This window comes from Harpia harpyja, chromosome 19 (genome assembly GCF_026419915.1).
Source record: "Harpia harpyja isolate bHarHar1 chromosome 19, bHarHar1 primary haplotype, whole genome shotgun sequence".
NCBI lineage: Eukaryota > Metazoa > Chordata > Aves > Accipitriformes > Accipitridae > Harpia > Harpia harpyja.
The window spans coordinates 7,630,288-7,658,159 of record NC_068958.1 but is presented as its reverse complement, the minus strand read 5'-3'; the positions used below and the strand labels follow the sequence as shown (position 1 = coordinate 7,658,159).

General features: G+C 46.2%; 1 protein-coding gene across 3 annotated transcripts in view; it reads left to right on the top strand.

Annotated features, from left to right (window-relative positions):
* COL27A1 (collagen type XXVII alpha 1 chain) overlaps window positions 1–27,872 on the top strand; it is a 164,554-nt gene that overhangs the window by 56,675 nt on the left and 80,007 nt on the right. For all 3 annotated transcript variants that reach the window (XM_052814845.1, XM_052814846.1, XM_052814844.1), the window contains 4 exons: window positions 11,647–11,700; window positions 16,184–16,228; window positions 19,860–19,913; window positions 20,322–20,366. In XM_052814845.1, the coding sequence (XP_052670805.1) occupies window positions 11,647–11,700; window positions 16,184–16,228; window positions 19,860–19,913; window positions 20,322–20,366 (198 nt within the window). The remainder of the gene's footprint in view (window positions 1–11,646; window positions 11,701–16,183; window positions 16,229–19,859; window positions 19,914–20,321; window positions 20,367–27,872) is intronic.

Below are 27,872 nucleotides of genomic sequence, written 5' to 3'. Positions count from 1 at the left end.
AGTAAGAACCGGCTGACCTGGTTCCCTTCCCAATACTTATCTCCTGGCCTGTGCTGTCTCCCAGCTGGCTTCCAGTGTTAGTGAGCCTGCTGTGATAGTTCTGGTCTCTCGCATCCCCGCGCTGCTAGACTTGCTGGTGTGGCTACTGTTCCTGTTCTATTTCAGTTTTGTCATTGCAATGGAGAGCTCCTGGAAGCCCTTATTAGCTGCCATCCAAAGCTGGTAAATGCTCTGGAGAGGAGGGAAGGAGTTGGTATCAAATACATTTTTCTACCTAGTTTTGTTTGGGATGAGAGGTGGCAACAGATAAAGTGCTCGGCAGAGGAGGAGCGGGGGGCTGGGGGAGTTTGCATGTGACACCGTGGGCCTCCGAGAATGATGTAAGAGGGAATGATTAAAATAGAAGAACTGGACATGAGTCAGATCTTGAAACCCTTCCAGGGAAGTTAAGTTTTGCAGAGCTGTGAGGGACATGGTGAATCTGTCGTGGAAACAGCTGACTCCACCTCCTGCTCTGCTCTCCCTGCAGTGCATCAGCAATGTAGGAAGCAAGTGCATTTCTGCATTTCTAACATATGGGCCCTGGCGCACTCCTGAGCAAGGAGATGGTTGGAGGTGGCCTAGGGGGAGAATTGTGATTAAAGTACAATGCACTAGGGAGACTGAAATAACATGAGTCTGTACGTCTCTGGATCTGCTGCCTGTTTTAGAGGTAGGCTGGAGACCTGGACCTGAAGCAGCCAGTTGCTTAAACCTTCAGTCTTGCCAATGCAGTGGCTAAAAAGAATAGCTTTTTATGGTGGTTTTGTGGATTTTTGTGGTATTCAGTTGAACAGCTGGCAAAAAAAAAAAAAAGAGGATAAAAAAAGGCCCCCTTGCTGTGAGGGCAGCAGGGCTGTGGTCCACACTGTGCTGGGGGGAAGGAATGAGAGAAGCTGTTGGTACCCTGTATCTTGGCATGCATAGGCAATGCATCAGTCCTAGTTCATCTTTAGAAAGGATATCTACTGTCACTGAAGGAGGTAACCCCCAAGAAGAGGAGATACAGCTAGTCATTATTCAAGAAGCGCAAAGCTGAAAGTGATATGATTTTCTTACGCTGTGGGAGATGGGTAGCTACAATCAGGAATGTCTGCACTGCAGATTATATTAAACTTCAAATAGAATGTAATATTTTCAGAAGTTCTCAAGCCCTGTTAGAGAAAGAGACTTAAAGGTGAGCTTCCAGGAAATATATCCAAAGAGCTTTGAGCACTTTTTTTGTTCATCTTCATTATTGATGTGTGCTTGTACCTCTTTTTTCATGTAGAATATCAATACTGTACCAGCTGCGCTATCTTACACCTGATTTTTGCTTAAAATGTGGGGTTTTGGTAGTATTATTTTAAAAGAGATAGAAAGGAAGGAGCAAAGCTTAGTTCCAAGACACACTTAGTAATTCTTGGGTTTGTCTGAGGTCTATTCACAATTTAGCCAAACACAGCTGAGATTTCCTTATATTTTTCTAAGAACCTGTTGGTGCTGCCAGTCCCGTGCCTGGAGCTCAGTTGAACGCTCAGAGCCTCACCGTGTCAGGTACTGTGCAAACACCTTGTGAAAGAAAAGCCCTGGCCCAAAGGGTCCATCAGTTTGGATTACAAAACAGCACAGGATCAGACCAACCCCAGGGCTGGAAGGTTTAGGTAACAGTAGCATAAGCAAATCATTAATACCACAAGCAGCCGCTTTGACTTCCCTGCCTGTCTAGCTCTGCTCATCATTACTGTTCTTTCTTTTGTCTTTCTGCAGCTCATGTTTGTGAGTGATACGCAGCTGTGTCCCACCAGCTGCCAGGTGCTGTGATGGGGGTTCCTGCCTGCCTGCTATCCTCAGGCAAGGGAGGGAAACATCTCCTGACAGCACAGGCTCTGCCATCAGGCTCTGCACAGCCTTTGGCAAGTGCAAACCGGCTGCTGAAGTGCTGCTCTGAGGAGATAGCTTGACAGGTGGAGTAGACTGTGTAAGTAGCAGGCACAGAGGGAGGGTTTGCACTTGAGATGTGTGGCTAGGAAGGCTGACGCCTCTGCCTGTGAGAATGGCCAGAGTCTGCCAAGGCAAGGTGGGGAGATGGTGCATTGCTTGGTGACTGCACAGGAGGAGGAAGAGGAGACGGGACCTGGTTTCTCCCCACAGCATGCAACTTCAGACAAGCTGTTTGGCTGTTCTTGACTGTGTCCAAAACAGGGATAACACACTCGGCTCTCCTTTGAGCTCAGTAGCTGAAACTTAGCATGTAAATGCCAAGGATTACTGCTCAGTTGTCATGGAAGACGTGTTATGAAGTGGCATGTGGATTTTAAGTATTAGGGATCGGTGCACAGGTGAGTCCAGAAGTCTCCCTTCCCTCTGCCTGTCAGCCACAGCGTGGAGGTTGTGAGAGCCAGCAGTGATCTGGCAGCCACTCTAACGTAGTCTCAGTATTTGTTGTGAGCATCAACGTGGTGGCAAGCTGCCGAATCTGGCATCCGTTTTCCATGAGCTGACCACAGTCGGGGTCCCCCTTGCCAGCTCTCAGCTTGTAATGCGGTGGTGCCTTCTTGCCAGGCTATTTTTCATGTCTGCTGCCTTCTTCCATGTTGACTTACAAAGTTAATGTCTTAACTCCTGCCTCCAGTGAACACCAAGTCTTAATATATTCTTTTTTTCTTCATCTGATGAGTTGTTAGAAGTGCATGTGATACCCCTGCTCTCCCCACCAATATGGGTACGCTGTCACATTGTATGAAAAGGCATTGCCTTGTGGGACACACTAAATAGCAAAAAGCAAGGCTGCATTTGGGTTAGGAAGGTTTTGTTTTACAGCTTCCCCTAACCTTTTGATATATGGCTAAGATAACTTAGTGGCGAACGTAAGTGCATGGGGCTTTGCCAAGTTACACAGTCTCAGCTGTTGTCCGTGCAAACAATGGGGGGACATGTTTTGCCATGTGTCTGGAAAGGCTGGCATAACCGCAAATTACTGAGAAAATAAATTTTGCTCCTCTCTGTAGGGACTAAGACGATAAACAACTCCTCTCTTCTTGCTCCAGTCTTTTCTCTGCTTTGGATGCAGCTGAGGTCCTTCCTTGCATTTGGAGTGAACCAAGTGAGAGTCTCCTGCACCACACAAGTTGAGATTTGGGAAACTGGTAACAGCATTTTGAAGTACCTCTTCTTTAACGAATAAATGCCAAACTCCAGTTGACTTGAGTGGGCTCCCTGGGGGTGCAAAGAGGCAGCCCATATGGCTTTTCTTTTAAGAAACATGACATAGACATACACCCTAAGAGCTCTCACCTCCAGCACTGAGTATCGTGGCTCACATGGGCTGCTAAGGGTCCAGCCATGTCTCTTTTATTACGGAGACCTTGTTACCTACCAAAAAAAGAAGGAAGAATAGAGCTGTACTTCTCTTTAAACACTGAGGAACATTGTAAAGAAACATTGTAATTAAAATTGAAAAACTTCTAAAGAAGTGGGGGTAAACTGTGGCTTCCCACTTAGGTGGTAGTTCAGTGTGTTGGTCCACAAGTCATTTCCTAAGATTTGAAAGAAATGGGAATGATTTTTTAACTGATCCTAAATGATGTTATCTGTGTATATCCTCAGAAAATAAATATTTACTCTTCCACATAGCTTCACTGCTCGGGCCTGACTCATCTGAGCACTTGGTGAACTTACCCTCCAGTCCATAAAGCGTTCCTTCCCAGCTGGTGTCCCAGTTCAGGTTCAGCTGTAGGCCCTGTGCATATAGAGATGTACTTCCAGATGTGGCCAGCTAAAGTTAGTGGAGAAATGCGTGGGCTGAGGACCTATTTGTACAGGTAAATCCACAAGATGAGCTGCAGGAAGAAGCACAAATGGCCTGTAGGAATTGATGGACAGGACTTGGGTAGCTCACTCTGTCTTGTGCCAATACCCCAGCATAGCACCAAAAAGTTTAGTGCCTTCTTCAGGAACTGTTTGATTTAAAAAAAAAAAAAAGCTTTTAATCCTTGTTTGCATGAAAAGTCAAGTGGAGGTCCTGAAAATTAGTGATCAACAAAACTCCTCTGTTACTGAGAGAGTTTTAGCCCATGAATTGGGTTTTTCCTGTTAGCCATCTAAGTCAATTCTTTGCTATAGTTTTTCTTTATTAACCTAAATTTTTAAAGTAGATTTGGTTTGAGCAATCAGTGACCTTTTTAATGCTTAAGTTGGACACTGAAACTGGGCAGCTGGTCTCTCCTTCCCCCGGGCATGGTTCACCACTCTGAAATGCAGGTGCGAGCCCAGAGCAAATGCCACCATCTCTTTTTGGCCCGAGATGTATTCCACACATCTGGAGTTTCCCAAATCTCTGTGGTGAGGTGCTTGCATTGTTACTTATCACTCTGATATCAGCATGTGTTCCTATGTTCATGATTACATCATCCAAATAACCTGGCAAGTGGACAATATTAGCATGTATTTCATTTTTTAAAGAATAGGCAAAACAAAGTACTGAAAACACAGGGAAAAGGGTTTGAAAGGTGCCAAGGCCCATAACTTCTACTGAAAGAAAAGAAAAAAAACAAAGATGATTTGCTTCCAAGAATGTCGCTGAGTGACTTGTCCATCGTCATTCAAAAAGCATGTGAAGAATTGAACCAGGGTCTCCTAAGCACAAGAGCATCTTTCTTCCTTCAGGGAAATGTTCATTCATAAATCAGATCAAAGCCCCAAAATGATTTTCATTAGAAATTATAAAGAAAAAATAATGCAACTATCACTTTTGAGTCTGAAAACATTTCGACCAAAGCTGCTTGACTTTCTTAAATAGAAGGCTGCTTGATGTGGAAATCTTGGCCATAAATAATTAGGAGCGGTGGCAGGTTCAGTGCTCCTCAGCATTAGGTAATTGGGTTTGTGTAATCTGCACTCTGTTGGAGCCCCACAGACAGGGGAAGAGATCATATACAAGCGTAAAAGGAACAAAGCAAATGGGCAAGAGGGTGGAGGGGCTGTCAGCTAACTTCACTGATGTTTGGCTGAAGGGGCTTCAGGAGAATTTTGCTTGTGTTTGGGTGGAACGGGCTGCCCTGGAGGGCTGTGCTCCCACAGCTGGAGGGATAGTTATGTTTAAAAATGCCATTAAATCTTTATCCAAAGAGGATGTGACATGGAGCTGTGAAGTCTCCCAGGGAGAGAAAGCAAACCTCCCTTTTGGGTGACCAAGGAGCAGAACTGCAGCAGGCCATCTGTCCCGTACCCAGCTGAGGGTGGCATCTCCCTTTGCAGGGATGTAAGCTGTCACAGTTCCAGGTCTAGACTGAGCAGAAGGCAAAGGCTCCTGCATAGCTGCGTGAATTAAAGCTAGTGAGGAGGCACGCCGGGAGCACAGGGTTTGCCAGGCTCCCTTTAGGGTGACTCTCGCCGCTCTAGGAACCAGCACTGGGTCTGAGCCAGCCTGCTTGCCTTTGCGCCCACCTGTGGAGGGGCTCATGTCTGCTCTCTCCACCAAGAATGCTCTCAGAGGCGTAAGCTGCCAATGTAAGCTACACTTGTTTATTTTATTCTCCTTCTTTTTTTCCAGTGAATGCCTTCTCTCACCCTCAGCCCTGCTTCCCCACCACCACCTTTTTCTTTTTTTTTGGTTTAAATTGTTTGACTTGCAAACTCCATCCCTGGGGAGACTCCTGGGCAGTGATTCACCTGGCTGGAGCCAACTGGCAAATAGAGTCTTTCGCAGACAAGACAGGAGGGCTGGTTGGTTTGAGCAGCTTCACCTTCAGCCAACAGGAAAATAAAATCCTATTTTTGGAGAAGGATTCTGTTGGCGTGAAGACCTGCCAGGATTCCTCAGAGCAGCAGCTGCCAGACTGCCTCCCTTACTCCATCAGGGAAAGTGTTTTAAACTGAATCAGATGTTGTATACATACAACACACCCACCCACATGCGCACACCTGAAAAGGCCTTGGGGAACCAAAGGACATGGTGCATCTCACTGGTCTCTTCTTCCCTGAGGACAGCTGCTTCCAGGGACAAGAGGCAAGAAGTGGTGGTGTCTGCTCAGACCAGGAGCAGCCCTTTGGCTGAGAACAGCAAGAAAGGGCAGGCTGCTCTGTTTGTTTTAAGCAGAGGAAGAAAGGAAGGGGAGGTGGAGGGGGATGTAATCCCCTGATGCAGGAGGAGCTGGTTCCAGCGTCTGTCTAGGTCTGGTTGTTCTCAGCAGGAGTCTCCTGGCGTATGAAAGGATGCCCTTTGCAGGGAGCATGGATGAAAAGGAATTAAGGCGCTCTTGTAGAATCTCAAAGATAGAGATTTAGTTACTAGCTCAGCTTCGGACTTCTCAGTGCTACCTGGGATAAATCAGTTTGCGTCTCTCTCTGTCTCAATTTCCTCTCTCATAGCGGTTCCTCAGCTTCACTGAGTGCAGTGCAGGCAAACTGTGCAACCACTGTAAAGCTTTGCTTGAGGTGGGGACAGGAGAGCACAGAAGCACCTGGATCTTGCTTAGTACAAAGCATCTGCTCGTATGCTTTTTCTCCAACTCCTCTTCAAGCTTCCTCTTGCTTCTTTCATTGAACTTCTCCTTCAGACAATGTGAAATCCATTCAGCTGGACTTTTTTTCCCCACCTCCTCTCTGTATTTCCCAGCTGTGAGGTAGAGCCAAAAGTTTTGTCATGCCTGACTTCAGCCACTGCGGAGGAGCACCCCGCTGGCTCTCAGCCAACAGAACTTGTTAGTCGAGCATTTTTCTCCTAGCTCTGCTGCCATTTGCCATCCTTTCCTGGTCCTGGCCCTTCTCTGCATGTCCCCTCCCTTCCACAGAGCGGGCAGGATGCATGGCTCGGTATTTTTCACTAGGGTGTTTTTCTTTGCCGTCCCAATTCTTGAGCATAATTTCCAGGGCCCAGTCTTCCTGGAAAAACAGCTGTACCCTGAAAAATGGTGGATTTTCTGTACCAAAAAAACCTCTGCACTCACTTTGGGAAGGTCAGGAGACTCTGAATGCACTGGGCTCTTTAATCTCTTTCACAAGTCTCCTGTAATGGGCTGCCAGTTGCAACCTGCCTGTCCGCCAGCACCATAAAATGAGCTTCCTGCCCCATGTGTTCTTCCTCAGTTTGGGCTCCTCAGACTGCTGGATTAATGCACGGGAGAGAAGAGGTAGTGCTGCTTACAAGAATGAAACAAATGGGATAATGAAGTCTGCTTGTAATTCCTAGGCTGCTTGTTTCGGTTGAATAGTGCTAGTTTTGCTCCTGGGGAACATCTCTGTCCTTTAGGCTCACACAGAAGGGGAGAGGCACTGAAAAAATAGCTTTTACAGACATGTGAGATCCAATAAATTAGGACACTGTGGTCACTGGAACTGTTATTGTGGTTTAAAGTGCTACTGCTTACCCCATGGAAAGAAAGTGCTTTCTTTTTCATTAGGGGCTTATAAGATTGATTGTTTCCTGCTGTGCACAGGACTGTGTTGGGATAGCTTTCACAACCTGGTTTGGGTCTTTGGAGACCGTGTGGATGCTGAAATATCCTCCTTCATGCCACAGCCACCAGCCTTGGTCTCATTTAATGTGCAAAAGACTGTTAATACTTGTGTTGTCAAGCTCAAATATTGGGGTAGGTTGCCTGGGGTTAGTTGAGTTTGAAGCTGCTCTTTCCATCTGTCTCCTCCACTGGGTTTGTTTTACAGCTCGGGCCAAAAAGTACCAGGGGACCACCCACCACCCCAGAGATCTGTGAGCTGAGGCTGGGAGGGGTGCTCAAGCCAGCAGAGCAGATGGAGTATTAAGGATGATCAGGTGTTGGCAAGGACAGGGCTTCGCTGCCAAGTGTTGTCTTGGGTCTGGCTGTTGTAGCAATGATGCCAGCCCACACTGTTCTGGGTTTTCTCTCTGTTTCCTCCCACTATGACCTTTTTCCATCCCATCTTGAGAACGGGCAGAAACCCTAGCTCTGTGGAGAGAGTCACAGCATGCTGTGAAGGGGTTTTACTGTCGAATCTCTTGCTTACTGCATAGCATTGGCCAAGTGACCTCAGGTGCTCAGCTCTTTGCCTTCAAAACACAGAAATAATCTGCTTTTTTAAATACTTGGAGATCTACTGTTGGAAAGCCTATGTAAAAGCTAGATTTTTATTAACTCTGTTACCAAGTGCCTCAAATCTCCTATGTCTTTATCTTTAAGCAGCAAGGTTAGTTCTAGAAACTGAGACATAAAAAGAGATTAGTGGGAAACATGAAATTAAATAGTTCTTTATCTGGCTACTTTTATTCTGGCAGAAGAGTGCATTGTTTATATCATGTTGGAAGAGATTTAAACCAAATTTAGAAAATGCTTTTAGTCTGGAACAAGCATTCCTCTAGATGATATTATGCTGCTGTAGCAATATTGATTTAATTGTACTATTCAAAGTAGTAAAACCTTCCCACACTGGCAAGACCTTAGCTTCACAGAAGACACCTCAGCAGCCCCAGGGCCAGTGGGAGATGCTCAGTGGCATCCATGGGTCACTGTGCCCAGCTCTGCCCTCTTGAGAAAGGAAGGATGCAGTTGGGGGACTGCTGAAGGCTGTGACTGAAATCTGCGGCAGCGTAAGTACAGTATCAGTCTGTGCAGACTCATATTTTCCTTGGCAAGTTGTATGACTGTAAACAGCAAAATATTCCAAGGCAGTCTTTTTCTTTTTTTTTTCTTGCTTAAGCAATGAGTTTTCCCTACACATCTCTGTTCTGATCTTATTGATTCAGCATGTGGCAGAGCTATTTTTCCCCTTTTTTTCATTAAGAAAATTGTAGCCCCCCTGCCTTCTCGTTATATTTGACGTCTTTGTCTCTAGATGGCAGAAGGCTGTTTCTAGTGGTTGCTTACCACAGCTTCTTGGCAAGTGCACAGGCTTGAGGGATGTAGTGCCCAGCTGGAAAAAGGCAGACAACTTTCCTATTCGCAGTGATGCCCATAAAATAGAAGTATTGAGTCTAAGCGAGGAAGTGATATCTTGTGTCCGTTCAGGAGCGCATACTGAATGCTGTAGGGAATTGGTACAGAAGAGGTGAAATGCTGGCTCTGAAGTCAGTGGCAAAATTTTGGTCGTCTTAAACAGGTCTCCCATGTCTCACCTTAGATTTGACTAAGTAACTTTTTACCTAGTTGTGTGGACCAGCAGTTGTAAACCCTCAAAGGTGAAGGGAGGTCTTGGATGACATCTTTGACTGCAGAGCTTCCCAGTATAGTTTTCCTGTTCTGTCCACTGTGATCATTTCAATTTTCAGTGTTGCTGATGAGTTTCCAGATAGCAAATGGTGTTGGCTGTCGCATTTTGCCTCCCTCAGGTTTGCTTTTTCAAGGTAACCAGTGTTTGTAGTATGCAGGGGAGCAGGCAGGAAGAGAGACCATCTTTCTGGCTCAGCAAGAACCATCCTCTCTCTGTCTGCTCCATCCCCGTCTCTTAAGCTCTTAGCTAGCCCAGAACGTGGTCGTGTTGTCCTTTGTATCTCATGATCTGGTGGAGCCAGAGAAGGGTGTAAGGCAGTTTTACTGTGACTCCTAGGCTGTGTTAGAAATAACGTACCCATTAGCAGTCGCAGCTTGTTGGTGCGTTCTCTAGAGTACGTCTTCTGGTGTAGCCTCACCTAGGTAATGCTGCTTACTCTCTAAGACTGCTCCACCATAAACAGGAGAGGGAGCAGGGGTGATCGGAGCTTTGCTTCACAAGTTCCTACTCTGAACTGAAGCACAAAGGTAGATGCTCTGGCTAGGAAGCCATTTATATGCAAATATATTCCATAGTTTTCCATCCTGATGCCCACAGTGTCAGAGTAGTGTGGAGATTAAAGCAGGATTTTAGCCCTGGCTGAATTAATCAAGTCTAGGAGCCAGAGCCTAGGGTTAGGCTCTGCATATGCTCTGTCCATGGGGAGCTCCTTTAGCAGACAATGATTTTCCTTTTGGCTCAGAGTCAAAGGAGGTGGATGCTGTGTCATATTTTCTCTCACTCCATCTTAAGGGGCATGCAAGAAAAAGAAGTGGAGTCACAGCACTCTCTTACCTCAGTGTCGCAGCCTTCCCAAAGCACCTTCCACTGCAGCTGAAGTTCAAAGTAACACTGAAACTGCTGATGTTTTAGCTGGTCCCTGATAGCTCTTGGCAGCCTGCTCCCTGCCAGTCCTTTGCTGAATGAAGTTCAATCTCAGGGGAAAATTGAGTCCAATCCATCTTAAACTCAACTGCTTTCTCCTTGAAAATGTCGATATAGTGACTAAGAGGGTTTACTAACCACAGAGGTTGTGTACCCCTCTGCTGAGCTCTTTCTGAAGGAGACAGAGCATGACAGGACAGGGAAGAGCAAGCTGCTGTATGAGTTGTTTGTATCAGGGAACTGGGGGGGCTTAGGGGAGCACAGGGTCTGTCTAAGAGTGCAAGAGAGAACGTGTCACACCACCATGTTCTGGCTCTGGCTCAGTACCTCCACTCCCTTTTCTATAATTGTTTGAAGTCTTCCAAATTTGTATCAGATATAATGAGATGATGAAGAAGTCTTTTGTGGTGACTTTTTCATGTAGTAAACATGGTCTTTCACAGCTCTGGGGTGTGGACCGTAATGAGCTTGGAACCGTTTGTTCCCCTGGCAAGCTGAAAGGTCGTGAATGCATTAGAGTGAATTCACTAGGCATCTTTGATCAGCTCCATTAAGCATCTGCATGGGCTCCAACAGGCATTACGCTATTCAGCTACCCTATGAGAAGGGGGTACTGTTAAAATGATTGTATTAGTAGGCAGGATGAAATAATTCAGATTGACAATCCATTTTTGAAAATAGTCATTGCAGTGAGGTTTATAAATTCTTCCAGAACATAAGGGATTTGGGATTGACTTTTAAAGAAGTATTGGTTTTTAAGGAAGTATCCTATCAGTAGGATATTTCTTCCTGAAAGAGGGTAGAAAGCACTGTATCTTTAAATACAGAGTTTGATCTTCCAAATGTGGGATTATCATTTCATGTGTAAACTATACAACATAATCTTCAAGGCTGTATATTCTTTGTTGGACGTACTGGAGTACTTGGGTGAACCAAACGGAGGACAGAAGCACTGATTTCTACCCCTTCTCTCTGCTATGCACACTCACGTTGTCTTTCTACATGGCGTTGCAAAAGCCTTGCCTGCCTCATGAAGCGTGCCCAGGGCTGACAACTGGTGCTAAGAAAAGGCACGGCTGATTGTGGGCTGGACGTAGCCTGCAAGACAAGGTGTGAACAAGTCGTGTCCGGCAGCCTCAGCATTGGGTGCTTTTCACAGCATGGCCAAGGAAAAAGCCTTTCTGTCTGCTCACTGATTCTTCCTCTCAAGGCTCCCATTAGTTCATGTGCAGCTCATGGCTGAGCCTTGTAAACGGTACTTCTGGTTACCCTTCATTGGCCCCAGGAGAGAGCAGCGAATCAGAGCTTTTGGCCTTGTAGGGCTTCTTGCTGAGCGGATGTGCTGGTGGAGCAAGAATGGTTTGGATGAGGACAAGCAGGCTGGCTGGCCCATGCTTCCTTGTGACCCGCTGTCTACCAAAGTGCTGCACTGATTGCAGGGGGAGCAGTTTTTAGGCTGACTGTCTTTACACCATGGTATGTCAGTAACTAGCACTCATGTTTGCCTCCTCTCCTCAGGGTTTTCCTGGTGATTTTGGGGAACGAGGACCTCCAGGCATCGATGGGAACCCAGTAAGTTGATAGCTTTTTCCCTTCTTTCTTTCTGTTGCAGTAGACAGCACACTGTACTGTGTCATGCTAGTTAGAGCTGAAAGAAGCTTTTAAGCTAGGTGGTAGCTGCTAGCATTTTGATTTTGTCCCTCCTGAAAAACGAATGTACATCCCTGCCCTGCCCCAGTGTGCTGCAAATTCCCGTGTTCGACTCAAAATCCTGTAACTGCCAGGTCATCATGTTGCTATTTGCTTTCTGTTTCTACCTATTGCCTTTCTCGCACCTTGGTCTTGATAGATGCTTTCTCATCCTGAGGGTATGACTAAAAGAAAAATCAAGAGAGGAAAGGTAGGGATGTTGCTCCTGATGAGCAGGCAGTAGCTGGAGCATGTTGTCCATACCACAGGGCCTGATGCAAAACCTGTGACAGTCACAGGAATCACCTTGTTGACTAGCGTGCTCTGGATGAAGCTTCGTATGAACATAGCAGGGAGACACGGGCTCAGAGACAGAGGGACGTATCGTCATAAGGCAGCACAGACGGCTGCTCGAGTGCATGCGAACCCTCAGAGGAGCAGGCCATTGTACTCAATTGTGTAGAGGTCTGAGGTACATAGAGGAAACAGGCTTGTTCCTTTCCTTTTCACCACATTTCATTTTGTGATGCAGGTTAGCAAGCTGGTACCACTTGGTTTGCATTTCACTAGCCTGTAGAAGTAAGCTTCTAAAGTACTCCAAGCTCAGTACCTTTCCGCAGCTGAAGTGAATGTTAATACTGGTGCAAGCAGCACCAGATTCCCCGCTCTGGTGTCTGGGAGCACTGAGAGGCAGACACCATAGCCCAGGCTTGTGCTGCCCTGCCTCATGCCTCAGCCAGCCCAGGGACTGCCGTGGGAGAAGTCTCCAGGCTCCTGAGTTCTTGGCCTTTCTCTGGTCTTCATCTGACCCCTGCTGGCTTTCTAAGAATGGGATGTGTCTCCTGGGAATTGGGTCGGGATGGTCAGAGACCCTGAAGCAGCTGGATGCTGATAAGGTTTATTTTGCTCTGCTCTTGTAGCACTTAATACTAAACAGTTGGGTATGTGCTGTGTTTTCCACTACTCACAAAACATGCCCTTCTGGATTGCAAAAGTTCTCAGATGTATTAATTATTCTAAATTATTTTCTGAATTACTTTGTTGGTTCTCCCTCAGTTAGCATGTGAGCAGTACTGATTCATCTTTGAAATTCCTGCTGTCTTGGTTATTCGCACATAATCACAGTGCTGCTCTTGGTGTTTGATGGAATGATTTGTGTAAAGTTACCCACTCCGCACGTGTCTTCAAGTTCACATTCGTCATATATGCAGCATAAAAGTTATTTTCACAAGCGACTCTAATCACCAAGCCAAGCTCAGCTACACTCCAGCCTTTGTGGGAATTCAGCACAAGAGTCACAAATGCAGTGAGCTGAAAGAATTAGATTCCCAAGGAATACTTCTGCAGGACTTTTCTCATCCTTCAGTCGACTTAAACCGTGGGTCAGAGTGGAATCAGTAGTCCCAAAGTGGAAGACTTTCTAGATTGTATTGCTATTTCCAGCCAGCCCACCAGGAAGAGCAGGAATCCTGAAAGTCAGAAAGACTTTTTTTTTTCCAAATAACTTGTTTTGTTTTCTTTTGAATTTGCAAGTTGTCTAAGCCCCATTCAGAAGATGTGCTCAATGTTAGCTGAATGCCAGTTCCCAGAGCATTGGAGAGAAGCAAATGTCCCTTCCGTTAATTCATCCAGAAGGATTGCTCTTCTTTCATCTTATCAACGGCTTTTAAATATTAATGTGCCTTGGAGATTGTAGAATGAAAACAGACTGTTTCGGCTGACTTAAAGGGAGGTTCACAGGGTCACAAGTGGAGTCATAGACGCAGAAAAATGCCAGAAAGTCTGTTTGTGGAACACACAAATATGCCAAGTTTGCTAGGTGAAGTATGCAGCTAAATTGTAGGCAGGCGGGCAGGCTGCCACGGGTCCTGAACTGCCCCATCCTCTGTTTGATCCACTGAGCACTTACGCTGCTGCTGCCTCTGCTGTCACATGGGGATGGCTGAAGCCGACAGTCTCTGATCTTCTTTCCGTCCCCTCCAGACAGAGCGAAGACTCTTCCAACCGCAGGGGCGTTTTTCCCTCCTACCAACTTGCTGAGAACTGTCGAGCCATCACATTCCAGATCCCCGTTCCCGGAGCGCTTTAGCCACTCCAATTAGTCTCTTAATCACAGGAATTAGACATGGGAAAGGACTGTTGATTCACGTCCTTGTCTCTTGTCCCAGTGCCTGGTTCATGCACTGAAAAAAGGAGGAAAGAGCCCGATTTCCCTCAAAGGTCAGGGACCAGCCTGTCATTACTGATAGCCAGGAAAGAGCACCTGTAAATCCTCCATTTCCCAGGCCAGGGAATGGCTCAAATTAACAACTAGTCCTGTTCACATCTCCCAGGGGAGTCCACCCCCTCCTCTTCCAAGAGGAAATCATCTTGTGTTAAATGTGAGGCCGTGCGTTTCCACATTTACCCTTTGTCTTGAGGAATACCCACATGACATAACGTAGAAATCTAGGCAGTCCCTCCTGCAGCTGGTAGGACCAAGAGCCAACCATCCACCCAGTCTGCATCCCAGCCACCCTTGGAGCCTGCAGAGCTTACTGGGAAATCCAGGCTACCGTGCAGCTCCTGTGCTCAGCATTCCTGGGGATATTCCCTCTTCTTGCTCAGCCTAGTAATGCCAGGCCTCGACTAAAAGCTTGAAGCCGACCTTATTACAGTAGCTCTGAGGATGCAGAAATCCCACCCATGAGGAACAATTGCTCTGCAGATGTCCCAAGTATGCAGGAAAGGAACCGGCCATAAAAAAGCAATTTTAGGCTGGTTGAGATTATGAAACGCTTTTTGTGTGTGCTTGCCCAATAGTCCTTTACTCCACTTCCCATAAAATAAACACACGTAACCCTTTATCCAAGGAGGCTGAGCACGTTTAGTCACGTTGCGTCCCCTTCTCTTTCATTCTTTCACTAGGCAAATCTTTCCATAAAAGGGGAGCTTTATTGCACTGAAGGGGACTCCACCAGATGTGCACCATAAACTAAGCTGGTTTGTCAAAGAAAATAGCCAGCATGATCCAGAGCAGGGGTTGGGTTGTCTGAGCCAATGGGGAGTTTAGTATTTCCAATGCACTTGTTTTGAGAGGCCCTGCCGAGACGGAGGTATGTAAGAGCAGGTCGTTGCCCTGACAAGCAACCCACTGTCAATGCGGCAAGGGAGCGGGTGATCCACCAAGGGAGACGCGGCATGATTGCTAAAGTACTTAGGGACCTGGATAGGTGATTTGTGTGGGTCTGACACAGCTTCTCTGCTGCACTTTGCCTGGAAATGCCATCAAGCTTCTGCTGGTACCCCTGGTACCTGCATGTCTTTGGAAAGCTGGCACGGAGGGACTTTGTGGTGAAGCTGGGAATTCAAACCAGCCCCACAAACCCAGACAGCAGTCTGTCCCTCGAAATGGTGAGCTCTGAGGTGCTCTTGAAAAGCCTCTAAGAGGAGCTGGTGCTTTCCAAAATGCCCTGCTTGGGAGCAGTCTGTAAGAGGTGGCAAATGGGCACAGAGCCCAAGAGGAAATCTCTGCAGTCCGTCTCCTGCTCTCTGCAGTGTGATTAAAAGCGACTCGTCCTCTAAGCAAGTGCTGTGTTCCCTGCAGAGACCTTCCTGCTCCAGGGACAGAGGTGCTGAGCCACCTCCCTGCAGGCAAGCTGCAGCCCAAAGGCTAGGGGCTTCTTCTGAAAATTAAAGAAATGGCTAGTTGATGGTCTGGGCGGGAGCCCAGATGGATGAGGCAGACTGCAGAGGATGCTGCTGGTTCCCCACCTTAAACCAGCTCTTAGATACAGGAGGAGCAGCCTCGGAGCTCCCCATGTGCCAAACACACTCCCAGGGCCCATCAGCCAGCACCAGAAGGTGGCATACCCTCTCCCCAAATTATCCAGTTTAATTTTCATCCAAGCCCTCCTTTTCTTAAGAGTTTTATGGTTCCTTAACCACTCACCTTTCCCAATGCTAAGCAACAGCTTTCCCTTCCCTTCCCACCTTAGCTTTGCTGTCCCCATGCCCCCTCCCTACCCTGGTCCCTCTCCCTGCCCATGTCTTCATCTCACCTGGGGCAGGCTCCCACCCGCTCCCCTGCCTGCACAGTGAAATGCTTCTTCTATCCAGCCTGCTCCTGGGAGGGGAAGTCAGTCCTGCAAATAACTGCCGAACAACAAGCAGCCCTGTGTCTGGAGAGGCTGTGCTCGCAAGCACGCTCGCTAAGATGGAAGCTCTCGATCACTTTGGCTGGGGAAGGGGCTGTGGGGGGACAGAAGGGGGAGGGACAGTCTTTTCCCTCCCCTCAAGCTCTTGAAACACTGAGCTGCCTTTCAGCCTCTGTTTGTCTACAAAGTGGCCTTAACCAGTAACCATGTCGGTTTGTCTTTCCTTTTAGGGAGAATTGGGAGCCCCAGGTCCTCCTGGAGTCCTTGGACTCATTGTAAGTACAAAAACAAATGGAGATCTGGCTTCTCGGGGCTTTAACCCTTTCAGCCTGCATAACTACGCACAGATTTTCTTCTTCCTGTGGCAGGGCAGTGAACAGAAGGACTGTTTGTATGGGGGAGGCATGACGTCGGGGAGAGAGGAGGTTGCCTGGTAGACTGGGAGGTGGAGGAGGGGAAACCCTTCCTAAGCAAAAGGGAACAGATTAGAGGTTTGCTGTTAGTGCCCTTGTTCCTAGATAACTCGCCCTTTTGATAACGTTTACTAGGGTATTTCTTCAAAGATGCAATATTCATTCCACACCAGGATCTGTCGCCTTTTAAAAAGCAAGCCCCTGTAAGGAGTAATCTAAGGACGCACAGTTCTTGCTCACTGGAGAGACCATGGGCAGGAACTGTCTGTCCTCTGGGTATACAGGAATTTTACGTGCACTCTCACCATCCCATCACTAATCCAGGTAATTATGTACACAGCCAAATTCCATGCTTCATTACGCTCTTCCCCAGCAGGAGATAAATGGCTGTAAGGATGGGTGGCAACTCATCCTCTGGCAGCTGCACTTGGGGGTTAGTGAATGCCCAGCTGAACATATTATAGTTTATTTTTAGGTCTCAGTACTTGTTTCAAGTTATTTCCTTCCATGCACAAAAAGTGGTAGGTTCTGTTAGTACTGCAGCATTCTTTCAAAATGATTCCTCCTCGGCTATGATAATCCATAAAAACTTGACTTGCAATGAATGGTTAAAAACTGTCCCCTTTTGCCTTTCCATAGCTTAAATTAGAGGAGTGTGCATGTCAGCTGAGATCAAGGCCTCGGTTGGCCTAGACATTGCACAAACATAGAGCACCAAACCCAGAAATCTTAGACTCCATGGGGGAAAAGCAGGGAATATGGTGGAACAAGTGTACCCGTCTTGCAGATGGGGGATTGGGGCATAGGTGGATTAAGGCTTCAGAATTTTTTTCGTGGAGCCAGGAATTAGGTCTGTGTTTCCCCTTGTTAGTGGAGATGAAAGTAGCTACCTTAGCCATAGCAGCAGAAAGGATGTGGTCCTGAGAAAGAGCTGTAAGAGGAAGATTGCTATTTAAAAGAATATGATTGAAGGTATTGTCCAAATTGGATCATATTTCTCCTAACTTTTGGACAGATTTCTCTTAACTTGGTTGCTGTTATCTCACAGATATTTATTTGTTAGAAAGTGAAACGTCAGACGCGGTAAATGTGATTAAGATCCTTCCAGAGATGATGGAGTCAGGAGGCCTCCTGTCCTCTCCTCCTAGCTGGCCCAGCCAGTGCCGTGCTGTTATGTGCTTGGGATAGATCGCAGGGGCCGAGAAGGGACAGGTTTTGCCTGGAGCTGATCTGAAATGACCACAGAGTGTGGTTTTCTAACCTGCCTTTGTGATTGTGATGTTTTTGTCCCACATTGGCTGCAGCTACCCAAATGGCACCAAATTCTATGGGAAGTACAACTAAACTGTTTTTTTTTTTTACCCTGATTGGCCCCAAGATCTAGCATTGCATGTCCTAGATCAGGATTCAGCTCCATCACCAGGTGATGTGGAGTCTGTTACCTTGGCTGTCTTGATCCATTACGTCATTCTCTACTGACACCACAACTTCTAATGTTTTTGCTGGACAAGTTCAAAAGCAGCAGTTCTCCTTTTGCTGCTAAACCCAGTCTGTCTTAAACTTTAAATATTTCTTCTCCCTTCCCATCCAGATGAAGAAATTATCATTCCTGTGGTGAGCGTCCTCCTAGCTTTACTTTTAAGGCAGAAAGTCAGTCCTTTGCAATGCTGTTTTTTCAAGAATCACTTGCTGCAGCAGTAGCAATCGGCTGCTGCCTTTCCCAGTTAGTCTGTTGGTACCGCTCTGAGATAAAAATTTCAAACTGAGATTCAAGTCAAACTGAGTCAGATCTTGTGTCCCAGGGTAACATGCAACTCCTGAATTCAGGATGCTGAACCATCTCTAGTGGGATTGATCTAAGAGTGACTTCCTCCATGCTCCTGGGGAGAAGGGGGCACATCTATCCTGCCTTCTCCTTTCTGTGGGACAGCACCAGTCTTCTTCCCTGGGGTCTGCAGCACGGGGCTCACGCTGCAGGGCAAGGAGAAGGCAGTGGGCTGTTTGCTCCGGGCTGGCCCCCATTCAGTCCCTTCCTTCCTTCCCAGCTACAGCCGCCCCCAGGGGACTGGCCGGGTTCCCGGCTGCCTCCATGCACCCTGCAGGTGTTTGGGTTCGCTGTTTAAGAGAGGCTGAAGAGCAGAATTAGATGTAACTAAAGCCTCTTGCTCTGCTAATTAACTGTGTGGGCAAAGCTTTAAGTAAACACATTTCTACAAGAAGCCTTTATGCTGGGAGGTATGAAAAAGGCATCTGTTCAGGCGGCTGCAGCCCAGCACTCCCAGCATGGCTGCGGGCCCGAGACTGCCGACCAGAGAAGCGCTCCTTCAGCAGAGCCTTCCCTGTTTATTTACACATTGCAGGCAAGGCTGGTGCACTGTATCACTGACTCTCTTCATGGGCAGAAAGCAGTCAAAGCCTGTTTAAATGCCGGCCACTGAAGGCTTTCTTTTGTATGTGCACACTCAGGTACACGTAGCAACGGTGAGCTCCAGTATCTTCCTGTGCTGCAGTTTCTCGTACAAGTCCCAATACATGATGCCATGCTGACTTCTCGCTGCAGCAGAATGGCCATGCTGATGAGACACCTCTGTCCTTCCCTCCCATTTCCCCTTTCTCCTCCCCATATCACTTTTAGATATCAGAGCTCAGTAGTGAGCCAAATTTCTTGACTATTACCCTTTTTGCTGTTTGGCTCTGTCCTTTTTAACACACCCTCAGACTCCCTCTGGAGAACTCAGGAATACTGCGGTAGATTCTTTTTGAGAGCAGGAGTAATTTCACCAGGAATAAATACACTCCAGGATTGTCTTAAATCAGCTCAATATTTTAATTTTTCAAATAGTGGAAGAGGGAAATTAATCCATTCAAAAGGTAGGAAGAACATAGAAAAAAAATTTCTCAGATCCTACCACAGTTGCAGACTTCAAGGTGGTTTCTTAATTAACTTTCCATTATTTTGCCATTAATTTACTAGCCTGAATTCCTTATCTATTTTTTAAGAGGATCCAGGACCCCAGGCTCCTGGGTTTGGAGTCTGACCACACTCCCTGACACCCATATCTCCTGTGGCACAGGAGCGGGATGCTCACACATTCTCCAGGCATCCAGCACACTCTACCCAGTTGCTGTGGCCATGCACAGGAGCAGCAGCACGGTGGGTCCGGGTGAGCTGATCATGGGGGACAGCTCACTTTTGTGGTAGTTAGTGTCAAGGCGCTTTGGGGGCTCTTCGTGGCGAGAGCAGGATGCACATAGGAGCTGCTCTTCTTCCCTCACACGCCTGTGAGGTAAACACCCTGTGCTTCTTTTACTTAGAGGCTGTCTACACATTAAAAGTCTCTTGACTTGTGCCAGGATACTGCTTCTGCTGAAGTCAGTGGTGCAATTCTTCAGGGATACTGAGAGACCAGATAGGAGAGGAATTTCACACTACATACAGCTATCTGTTGGGTTTTGCACCTAATGACTTTGGTAATTTTCTTTCTCTTACTAGGGTGACATGGGCTCTGTTGGACCGATAGGCTATCCAGGACCAAAAGGCTTAAAGGTGAGAGAATAACTGAGATGTGTGAGCTCTTGTCCCTCCATGGCAGGGCTGAATATCCTCTCTTGGGTAATGGTGACTATCCTGAAAGAAAGGATGGGCAGCAGTAATGCTTGTCCATTGACCCAGGCACAGGACTGTTGAACACAACATCCTACTGGTGGTCTGCAGCAAGTCTAAGTCAATGGAGAAACCCAGGGGCATTTTCCCTGCGTGCCTCCAGCCCATGACGGGTGTTTAAAGGATGTGTGATGGAGCATGCCTTGGGAGCAGCCTGACATTTGGCCTTGGGGCTGTGCCAGGCCAATGCTGTGGGTCTGAGCCACCAGCCCCATCAGGGACATCAATGTCATAGACCTGAGCAAGTCTTCACAGTGGCTCAGTCTCGCTCTGAACTTTCTTTTGTTTCAGGGGCTGATGGGAAACCCTGGAGAACATGGACTGAAAGGTGATAAGGTGATCTGAATACTCCCTTATTGCACTGTGTTTTAATTTTGCATGTGAAATCCCCTTCCTAGCTTCTCTTTCTTATTCAGCACCATGGTACTGGTTCCACTCTGGCTGTCTCTTTGCTCCCACCCTCCCACCCTCCCTCCTTTCTTGACACTTCAGTTTTGATTTTTCTTTCTTTTATGATATTTGCCCCATCTCCTTTTCCGTGGAGTTCTAGTATAGATCAGTTATGCTCAGATCCTCTTTGGAGCTTCTGTCTCCTACTGATGATGGCAATAACTGTAAGATGATCCAGTGTTTCACTGGGCTTTTATGTTTTTATATTGGTTACATGATGGGATGGGGAGGAGGATGAAGAGCTAACAACACTGACAGTGGGTTTGCACAAATGCATTTGGGGGAAACACGTGATGTGACAAAGCAGCACAGCTCACTGGATCAACCAAACCAGCTGGATCCCCAGGAAAAACTGTTCTGTGTTAGGTACTTCTGCTCCTGTTCGCAGAGGCTCACCTTGGTTCAGCTTCCTGCCGAGAGGAAATTGCCTTATGCCAAACTGGTATAAATCACTTTAAAAAAAGTAAAAAAGGAGAGGGGCATTGATTGCAATGATTTAGTGCTGCTGGCACAAAAACACACAGCTTGAGCTAAATCAGCATGAAGCTGTGTGTGTAAATGTCTCACTGTCATGAGAACCATCCTCCCACAGATATTTGACTGTAAGATTTATTTAGTTTGAAAGAGTGGGAGGTGCAATCATTTATTGTTGGCTCCGATTGCTCAGGAGGGCAATGGAAAATGACCATTAAGTGTATTCTCTTCCTCCTGTCAACTATCCTCCTGTTAATGTTTTATTCTCTTGTTAGATGTTTGCTTTTAGAGACTGACTTAGCAGCCCAAAACTGCACATGGGGGAAGTAGTGTCAAGCCAGTTGATTCCACTCTCCTTATATTATAGCAGCTCTTTGCCAGGGCCCCTGTGTCTGCCGTTTCCATTTCTCCCCTGCACCACCTTTTTACTTTTGTAGAGAGGAAGGACAGGACAAGAGAAGAACTTTTTCTTTAGGACAAGCTTAAGACATTGTAGCTGGTTTCTTGACTCACCACTAATTCCTAGAGCCCACAGACTCTTCTGTCTGCTCCTTGGAATAAATGGTTGAATATCTTAAGAATTGCCAATGTTTAAATCATTGTTTAGCAAAATTAACCTTCCTGGACATTATAGTCTCCATCACTTTACACAGACTGCTCTGTTTATCCCCAGTATTCTCCAGCCGCTGCTATCACAGTAACCAAATGGTTTGTAGCTCTCCCTGGAGTTATCCTTACAATATTCCCAAGTGTGGAATTATCCATCCTCCCTCAATAATCCCATGCTCAGTCTCGTAGCCTCTCTCCTGAGGTGCAGGAAACCTTTTCTTTCCCTCCCTAGCTACCTCTCCCACTCATTTTCCTTGGACAGGAGAGACTTCCTTCCTGGCTTTCATTACAGCCCTTTCCTAATCGAAGACTGGCAAACCATCCCTCCTACTCAAGCCTCCTCTGTCTCTAAGGAGTTGCTTTAGTTCGAATATCCTGGGTGCCACCAAACACTCAGATCAGACCAACAATGATTTCAGAGTCAGAGAGAGCTTCCAAACAGCTTGTGCACATCCTTTCCAGCAGTCTAACGGCCAAAGGGCTGGGAAATACAAGGAAAGGAAAATCAGACCTACTTAAACATTGATGGCCCCAAGTCTTATCTGCTCAGGTGAAGGCATGCAGCTCTGGCATTTTAGCCAAAGCATCAAAGTTTGCTGCACTTGTTTGCATGAGTATAGACAAAGTTCACCAGCTCTCCTTATATTTGGGGGGGGATTTGGCCTGAAATAGCTTTGTGGTTTTTTCAGTTATTTGGTTTTCTGATTTGTTGGTCTTGCTGTTCAGCTAGTTGGCCCGGTTTATAATACATCCCTTCTCCAACTGATCAAAAGGCTGCTGCATTCATTTACTCACTCCCACATTTCTTTAGTGAATGGCACCTTTAAGCCTTTTTATTTTCTCTCACTCCGATTTGGGCATCGTGAGCAAAAACACTCATCCCTTCTTACAGCTTGTTTACATTTGTGTTTTAATTATTTATGTTCTGGTACCACTAAGAAATTTAAATGCTATCTGGTCTTGCTGCTTTTGCTCAGTTTGTAGCAAGGGAAGAATTCTGCCTGCAAAGAGCTTGTGGTCTAAGTGTATATGTGGTAGAAGGAAGGGACATTTATGCCCTTCATGTTGTGTGAGGGCTTCTGAGTTGCACAAGTGACTGAGGAGGAGGTCGCTAGAGGTGGGAAGTACACCCTGGCCTCTTGGACCCTCTCCTTGCCGGGATCATCTTTTGCCTTGCCACCTGCTTTGTTTCAATGAAAATGTTTTCTGTCTCAGCCTTTATTAAGAAGCTGCAGCATAAATCTTTCTTTGCCCCCCTTGTTTTTGCCACATGCTTTTTAATTGAAGCTGGTCTTAGAAAATCTGACTTAAGGAAATCCCACATATAGGAAAGTAGAGGCAGGATCTCTGTGTTCGCTTAGTGCCCAGTTGGGCTTGGGTCACGGGAAGGACCCTGCCTGGAGCAGAGGGATTGACTTGTGTTGGAGGCTCCCTTCTGTAATCCCTCACCAGTTGTGTCACTGTTAGTTTCTCCTGCTATTGCTATTTTTAGGCCGTAACATCTTATTTAAAGGCTTTCTTTGGTTGCCTACTATACTTTTTCTGTCCATTAGATTTTTGACTTCATTATAACCCTCCATCGTCATCTTCAGACAAAACTGTCTTACTGCTATGACCAGAAACATAAGTATCCTCCCTGAATCTTGTATTTATTCTCTACGTCTGTCAGTCTGAAAGTTTGCCTCTTGCCATTCTTGAAACATTTCCAGACCGCGGCTGTATGCAGTCTGCCTGTGCAGAGATCCTTATTCATAGCTTGGTCATCTCCCAAGTAACAGACTTCCGCTCTCTGCTGGATATTGAAGATGCAATTACAAGGGTGAACTTAGCTAACTAGTTGGGGCTGACAGTCCAGCCACCGTGCAGCAATGTTTTCTCTGCACACTGGTGTGGCTCAAGCACACCCACCCCACTGTACCGCTCTGTGAGCACATGAGGTCCCCGAGTCCCCTTTGAAGAGCAAATTATTTCCGACTTCCAGGCTAGTGCTGCTTTCCTGCAGTGCGTTCACCAGGAATGCTACAGGAGAAGGAAGGGCTGGCACCATACCATGCAGAGCCGATGCACAGCCCATACAGCAGAAAGCTGTGTTAAGAGTCCGGGAGTCCTGTTTATGCCCCAGCTTAAGACGTGTGATTTTCCATAGGGGCTGAGCTGCCATCTGCCAACTGTCCAGGCATCTTTCTTGAGACTGTAAGTAGGCACCTCAAATGGCTAGTCCATCTCTGAAAGACCTGAGCCATATGCTAAGTGTGTTGAATGTGCAAGATGAATGAATCCAGGTACTAGCAAGAACAGACAATGCCCAGGTTCAGCCAACAGTAGCTGTCAGCCTTACTAAATGTGCCCATTCCAGCAGAAAATCAACACCTTACACCAGAAGGTCCCAGCCTACCGAAGGCTGAATCTGGTATGAAGATGTCAGGTGGATTCTCTAGAAAGCAGTTTCTAATAAACCCATTTAGATACAGAGGCTTTTCCCAAAGGGATGTGAGGCATTATTGCAGAAGTGCAGTAGTCTCCCATTACATGGCCAGAGGGGAGGGGGATAAAGGTACTGGCTCTCCCCTCTTCTCCTCCACCATAGTTTTCAAAAAGCTGGTAAACATAGAATTAAACTTCTTATTTAAAAAAAAAAAAAGAAAATAAAAAAGAAAAGCCCTAGACATTTGGCAGCATCTGAAATGCTGGGTCAGCAGGGGTGGAGAGTGGCAAACCTCACTGCTCCATGCTGACAGTAATCAGTAGCCTTTCATAATTAGTAATTCACAGCAGATGAGAGCAGCCTTGGGAGCCTTTCACCTTGCATCTGCTGTCACTCATGGACTAGCCCAGGTTTGAGGGGCAATAGGGATTTTGAGACTGCCCCAAGTCCTCCCTGGCAAGGGACAGTCTTTTTTCTCCTGTCGTAGTTCTACAGAAATTGGCCTCTTCTGCACATCCACGTGGAGCTGCCTGTGCTGTGCCCTGCGTTACCCCCCTGGGACCCCGCAGGGCTGCAGGAGCAGCCAGAGGTGCTGGTGTCAAAGGGTGCCTGGAGCACAACCCATACAGCTCACGCCTGGCCTGCCCTGTCAGCTCCAGGCTGCAGTTCATAGTGCCTTTCTGAGGATGTGTTGATGAAGATTTAATTAGATGTCTGCCATGTCCTGTTAAACCCATCTGTCTTGGTCACATCCAAGTATGGGGCCTTGTGCAGGTTTGTCTTTTTGTAGCTGAGGAATACTCCCTTCACTCAACAGCAGTCAGATCAGATGCCAGTAAAACCTAAGCATGATGACAGGGTGGCTGGATGGTGTGTGTGGGCAGCAGGCAAGTAACTGAGGCTGCCACCTCGATCCACCTGGGAGAAGGTCCTCAGTGTAATGCTGCATCTTTCAGAAACACTGCTACCATTCCCCTTTGCCATGACATGAGGAGGAACCTGCCTCAACACTAAAAGGGCTTTCCCCTTCCATGAGGGGAACATTTTTCACTGTTTTTTTGGACTTTGTTTCCTATGTTGCCTTGTTCAATATTCTACAAGGTACAGCTTATTAATCCCAAATGTGTGCATCACATGGCGGAGGCCAGGCATGAACTTGAACAAGGGGTAACATCCCACTCCTCCTGCAGAAACCACATCTTTGTATCTAGCAGCTAGACAGGCAAGTACAGAGCACACCAATGCTAGCCACCCCCTTCTGCATCCCCCATAAAAGCTCGGTACCGTGGAATTTAATTATGTTTCTTACAGCTTCAGTTTACCCCCAAAATGGGTCATCTTTCAGCTTCCATTTATATGTTTTCATGGAGGCAAGGAAAGAGGACAAAGAGGGTTGCATCTGCTCTTACAGGGAGAAGTGGAATTACTGTATAACCCTGAAATAGAGAGTGGTCTTAAGACCACATGATGTGATGAGTGCAGAGGAAAGGTGGAGGAAGTGGAGGAAATCCTAGCTACTTGTTCACATAAAGGAGTTTTATGAATCAGGACATCTGTAACTTGTGAAGGACACAGCTCAGTAAAATACCTCTAGCAGTTTTGCAGTGTTAGCTCCACTTGTATTTCTAAGCAGAAATTCTTGCGAAAAAGAGATGTCCAATCGACAGCAAAATGAGGTTTTTGCACGGCAATCTCCTCTGTGTCCTACAGACAGCAAACACGCCTCGCACTTGCAAATCTGTCGCTTCCCTCGTAGCCCCCTTTCTGTGTGGTGTGGCGCTAAGGAGGACCTCAGGGTCTCTGAAGCTGCATTTCTTTTTATAGGTGAAACATGAAACATAGGCAATATCCCATGGACAGAGCCTGTTTGTAATTTCAGATTGTACATTCCTCCTCCTCCCTATGAGCAAAGTACTTGCAGCCCCTTTTCGTCATCTCGGCATAGCTTTTTTTAATAATAAACATGCCTGACCTCTTTCTTCTTTATTGTTTCCCTCATGTTAAGGACACACAACCTCAGTCACAATTTCAGATTTACTGTGCTCAAGGCAGGTGAAGGAGGATGCCCTAGTCATCAGTTTTGGTGTAAGATATTAATGGCCGCTGCAGATGGATCATTCATGCCATGACATTTTGCTGTGCTATTGCAATAGCATGTGAATATCTTGTGTGGAGCCCAGCTAAAGATAAAAGATGTGTTTTGTCTTTCCTGCTTCCTTCTTACCCTCTCTAATGCCCATTTCTCAAGAGTTGTTTGAAAACTGTTTTCTCTGTCATGCAGTCGCTATCCCACTTTGCTTAAAGGTCACTGATAAAGGTTTGTCCCTGCCTTTTGCTATGGTCAGGAAACTCTTTTCTTATAGTAGTCATTTCTTAATGTCCAAGTATTTATTCCAAAACAATATTTCTATAGCCACTTATACTGTCTGGGTAGAAAACTGCTTAATAAAAAAAAAAACTTTTTTTTTTACCCTTAGCATAGGTGATAAAGACAAGGAGTTTTCAGAGCAAACCTCTCACTTTCAAGAAAAACTATTGTCCTGCTGTCTTCTAGCAGGAGCCAGAATTAGAGCAGATTTCAGTGGTTTAAGCCTTGGACTAGATAAAATATGTAGAAAATTCAGAGAAGATGAGAGAAATCTGGCAATGGCTGGAAAAGAGCTGGGTCATACAGTATTTTTTTTGCCATCTCTATTGTATCTAATACTTGGGGTTCATCCGAACTGAAGCTGTGTAAATAGCTGATTGTTTTCATTTGCTTGCATTGCCAAAAAAAAGGGGGGGGTATAGATGGAAAATAGTTTAGATGAAGCAAAATGTTGGTTATTTGACTCAAATTAAAATATTTTAGGTTAAAAACCAAATGAGGAAAATTAATTTAACCTTTTTTAAGAGCAACATTTCAATTTTGCTATATAAAAGATTTGTTTTGAAGATGGTTCAGTGAAATGTTCTGGGAACATTTACTGAAACATTTAAGCAAATTTAGCATGAATCCATGAAATGTTTCCATTATTGAATCTGCATAGTTCTTAATTATTTTTCTTCTGAAAAAGCTGTCTCCAAAAAGTCTTCCCCTACTCAGGCCTTAACGGTCCACAATTTCATTATCCCCTGCATGTTACTGAAGTAATTAGAATTATTTCAACTCTCTGATAACAAGTGGGTGGTTTGTGCTTGAGTAGAAGTAGGCTTCTTCTGTCATCTCTGTGTAGACTTTGGCTCTGTTGCAGGAGTCCATATGTCTTCCATGTGGACTATGTTTAAACATATAGCTCTCTGGTCTTGTATGGCTTGTTCCCTTACTAGGAAGCCAAGTTTAGAGGCATGTGCTGTGCATGGGACAGAGTTCCTCTAACAGTTATTTCTGTTGGGTCTTGTCATTGTACCAAGTTTTTATAGTCATTCCTCCTTTGACTTCCCAAGCAGAATTTTCCTTTCTCTGCCCCATCATTGACTCATCCTTTGTTTAAGCAAATCAGTAAATAAATGAGGTTGGAAGGGACATCAGGAGGTCATCTGGTCCAACAGCCTGCTCACAGCAGGGCTAAGAGGCAATGCAAGATAGCCCACGGCCCCCAAGAAAACCTTCAGGGATACTTATTTTCTACCCAGGGAGTCAAAATCTGTTACGATGGTCCAAATAGGGGAAAGAAAGATAGCTTGGTTAGGAAATACTGTCAATGATGGTGGGCTCAAAGATGGGATCCCCATCCCAATGAATAGCAGCCTACCCCTCCCAGGGAATCTCAGCCAAGATATTGGCAGTGCAATGGTGCCATTACTAGAAGTTACTCACGTTTTCTTACGGAAGAGGAGTGATCTTTGATACCAGCACTAGGATACGCTCACAGAAACCCCGAGTATTGGGGTTTTTTCTACAG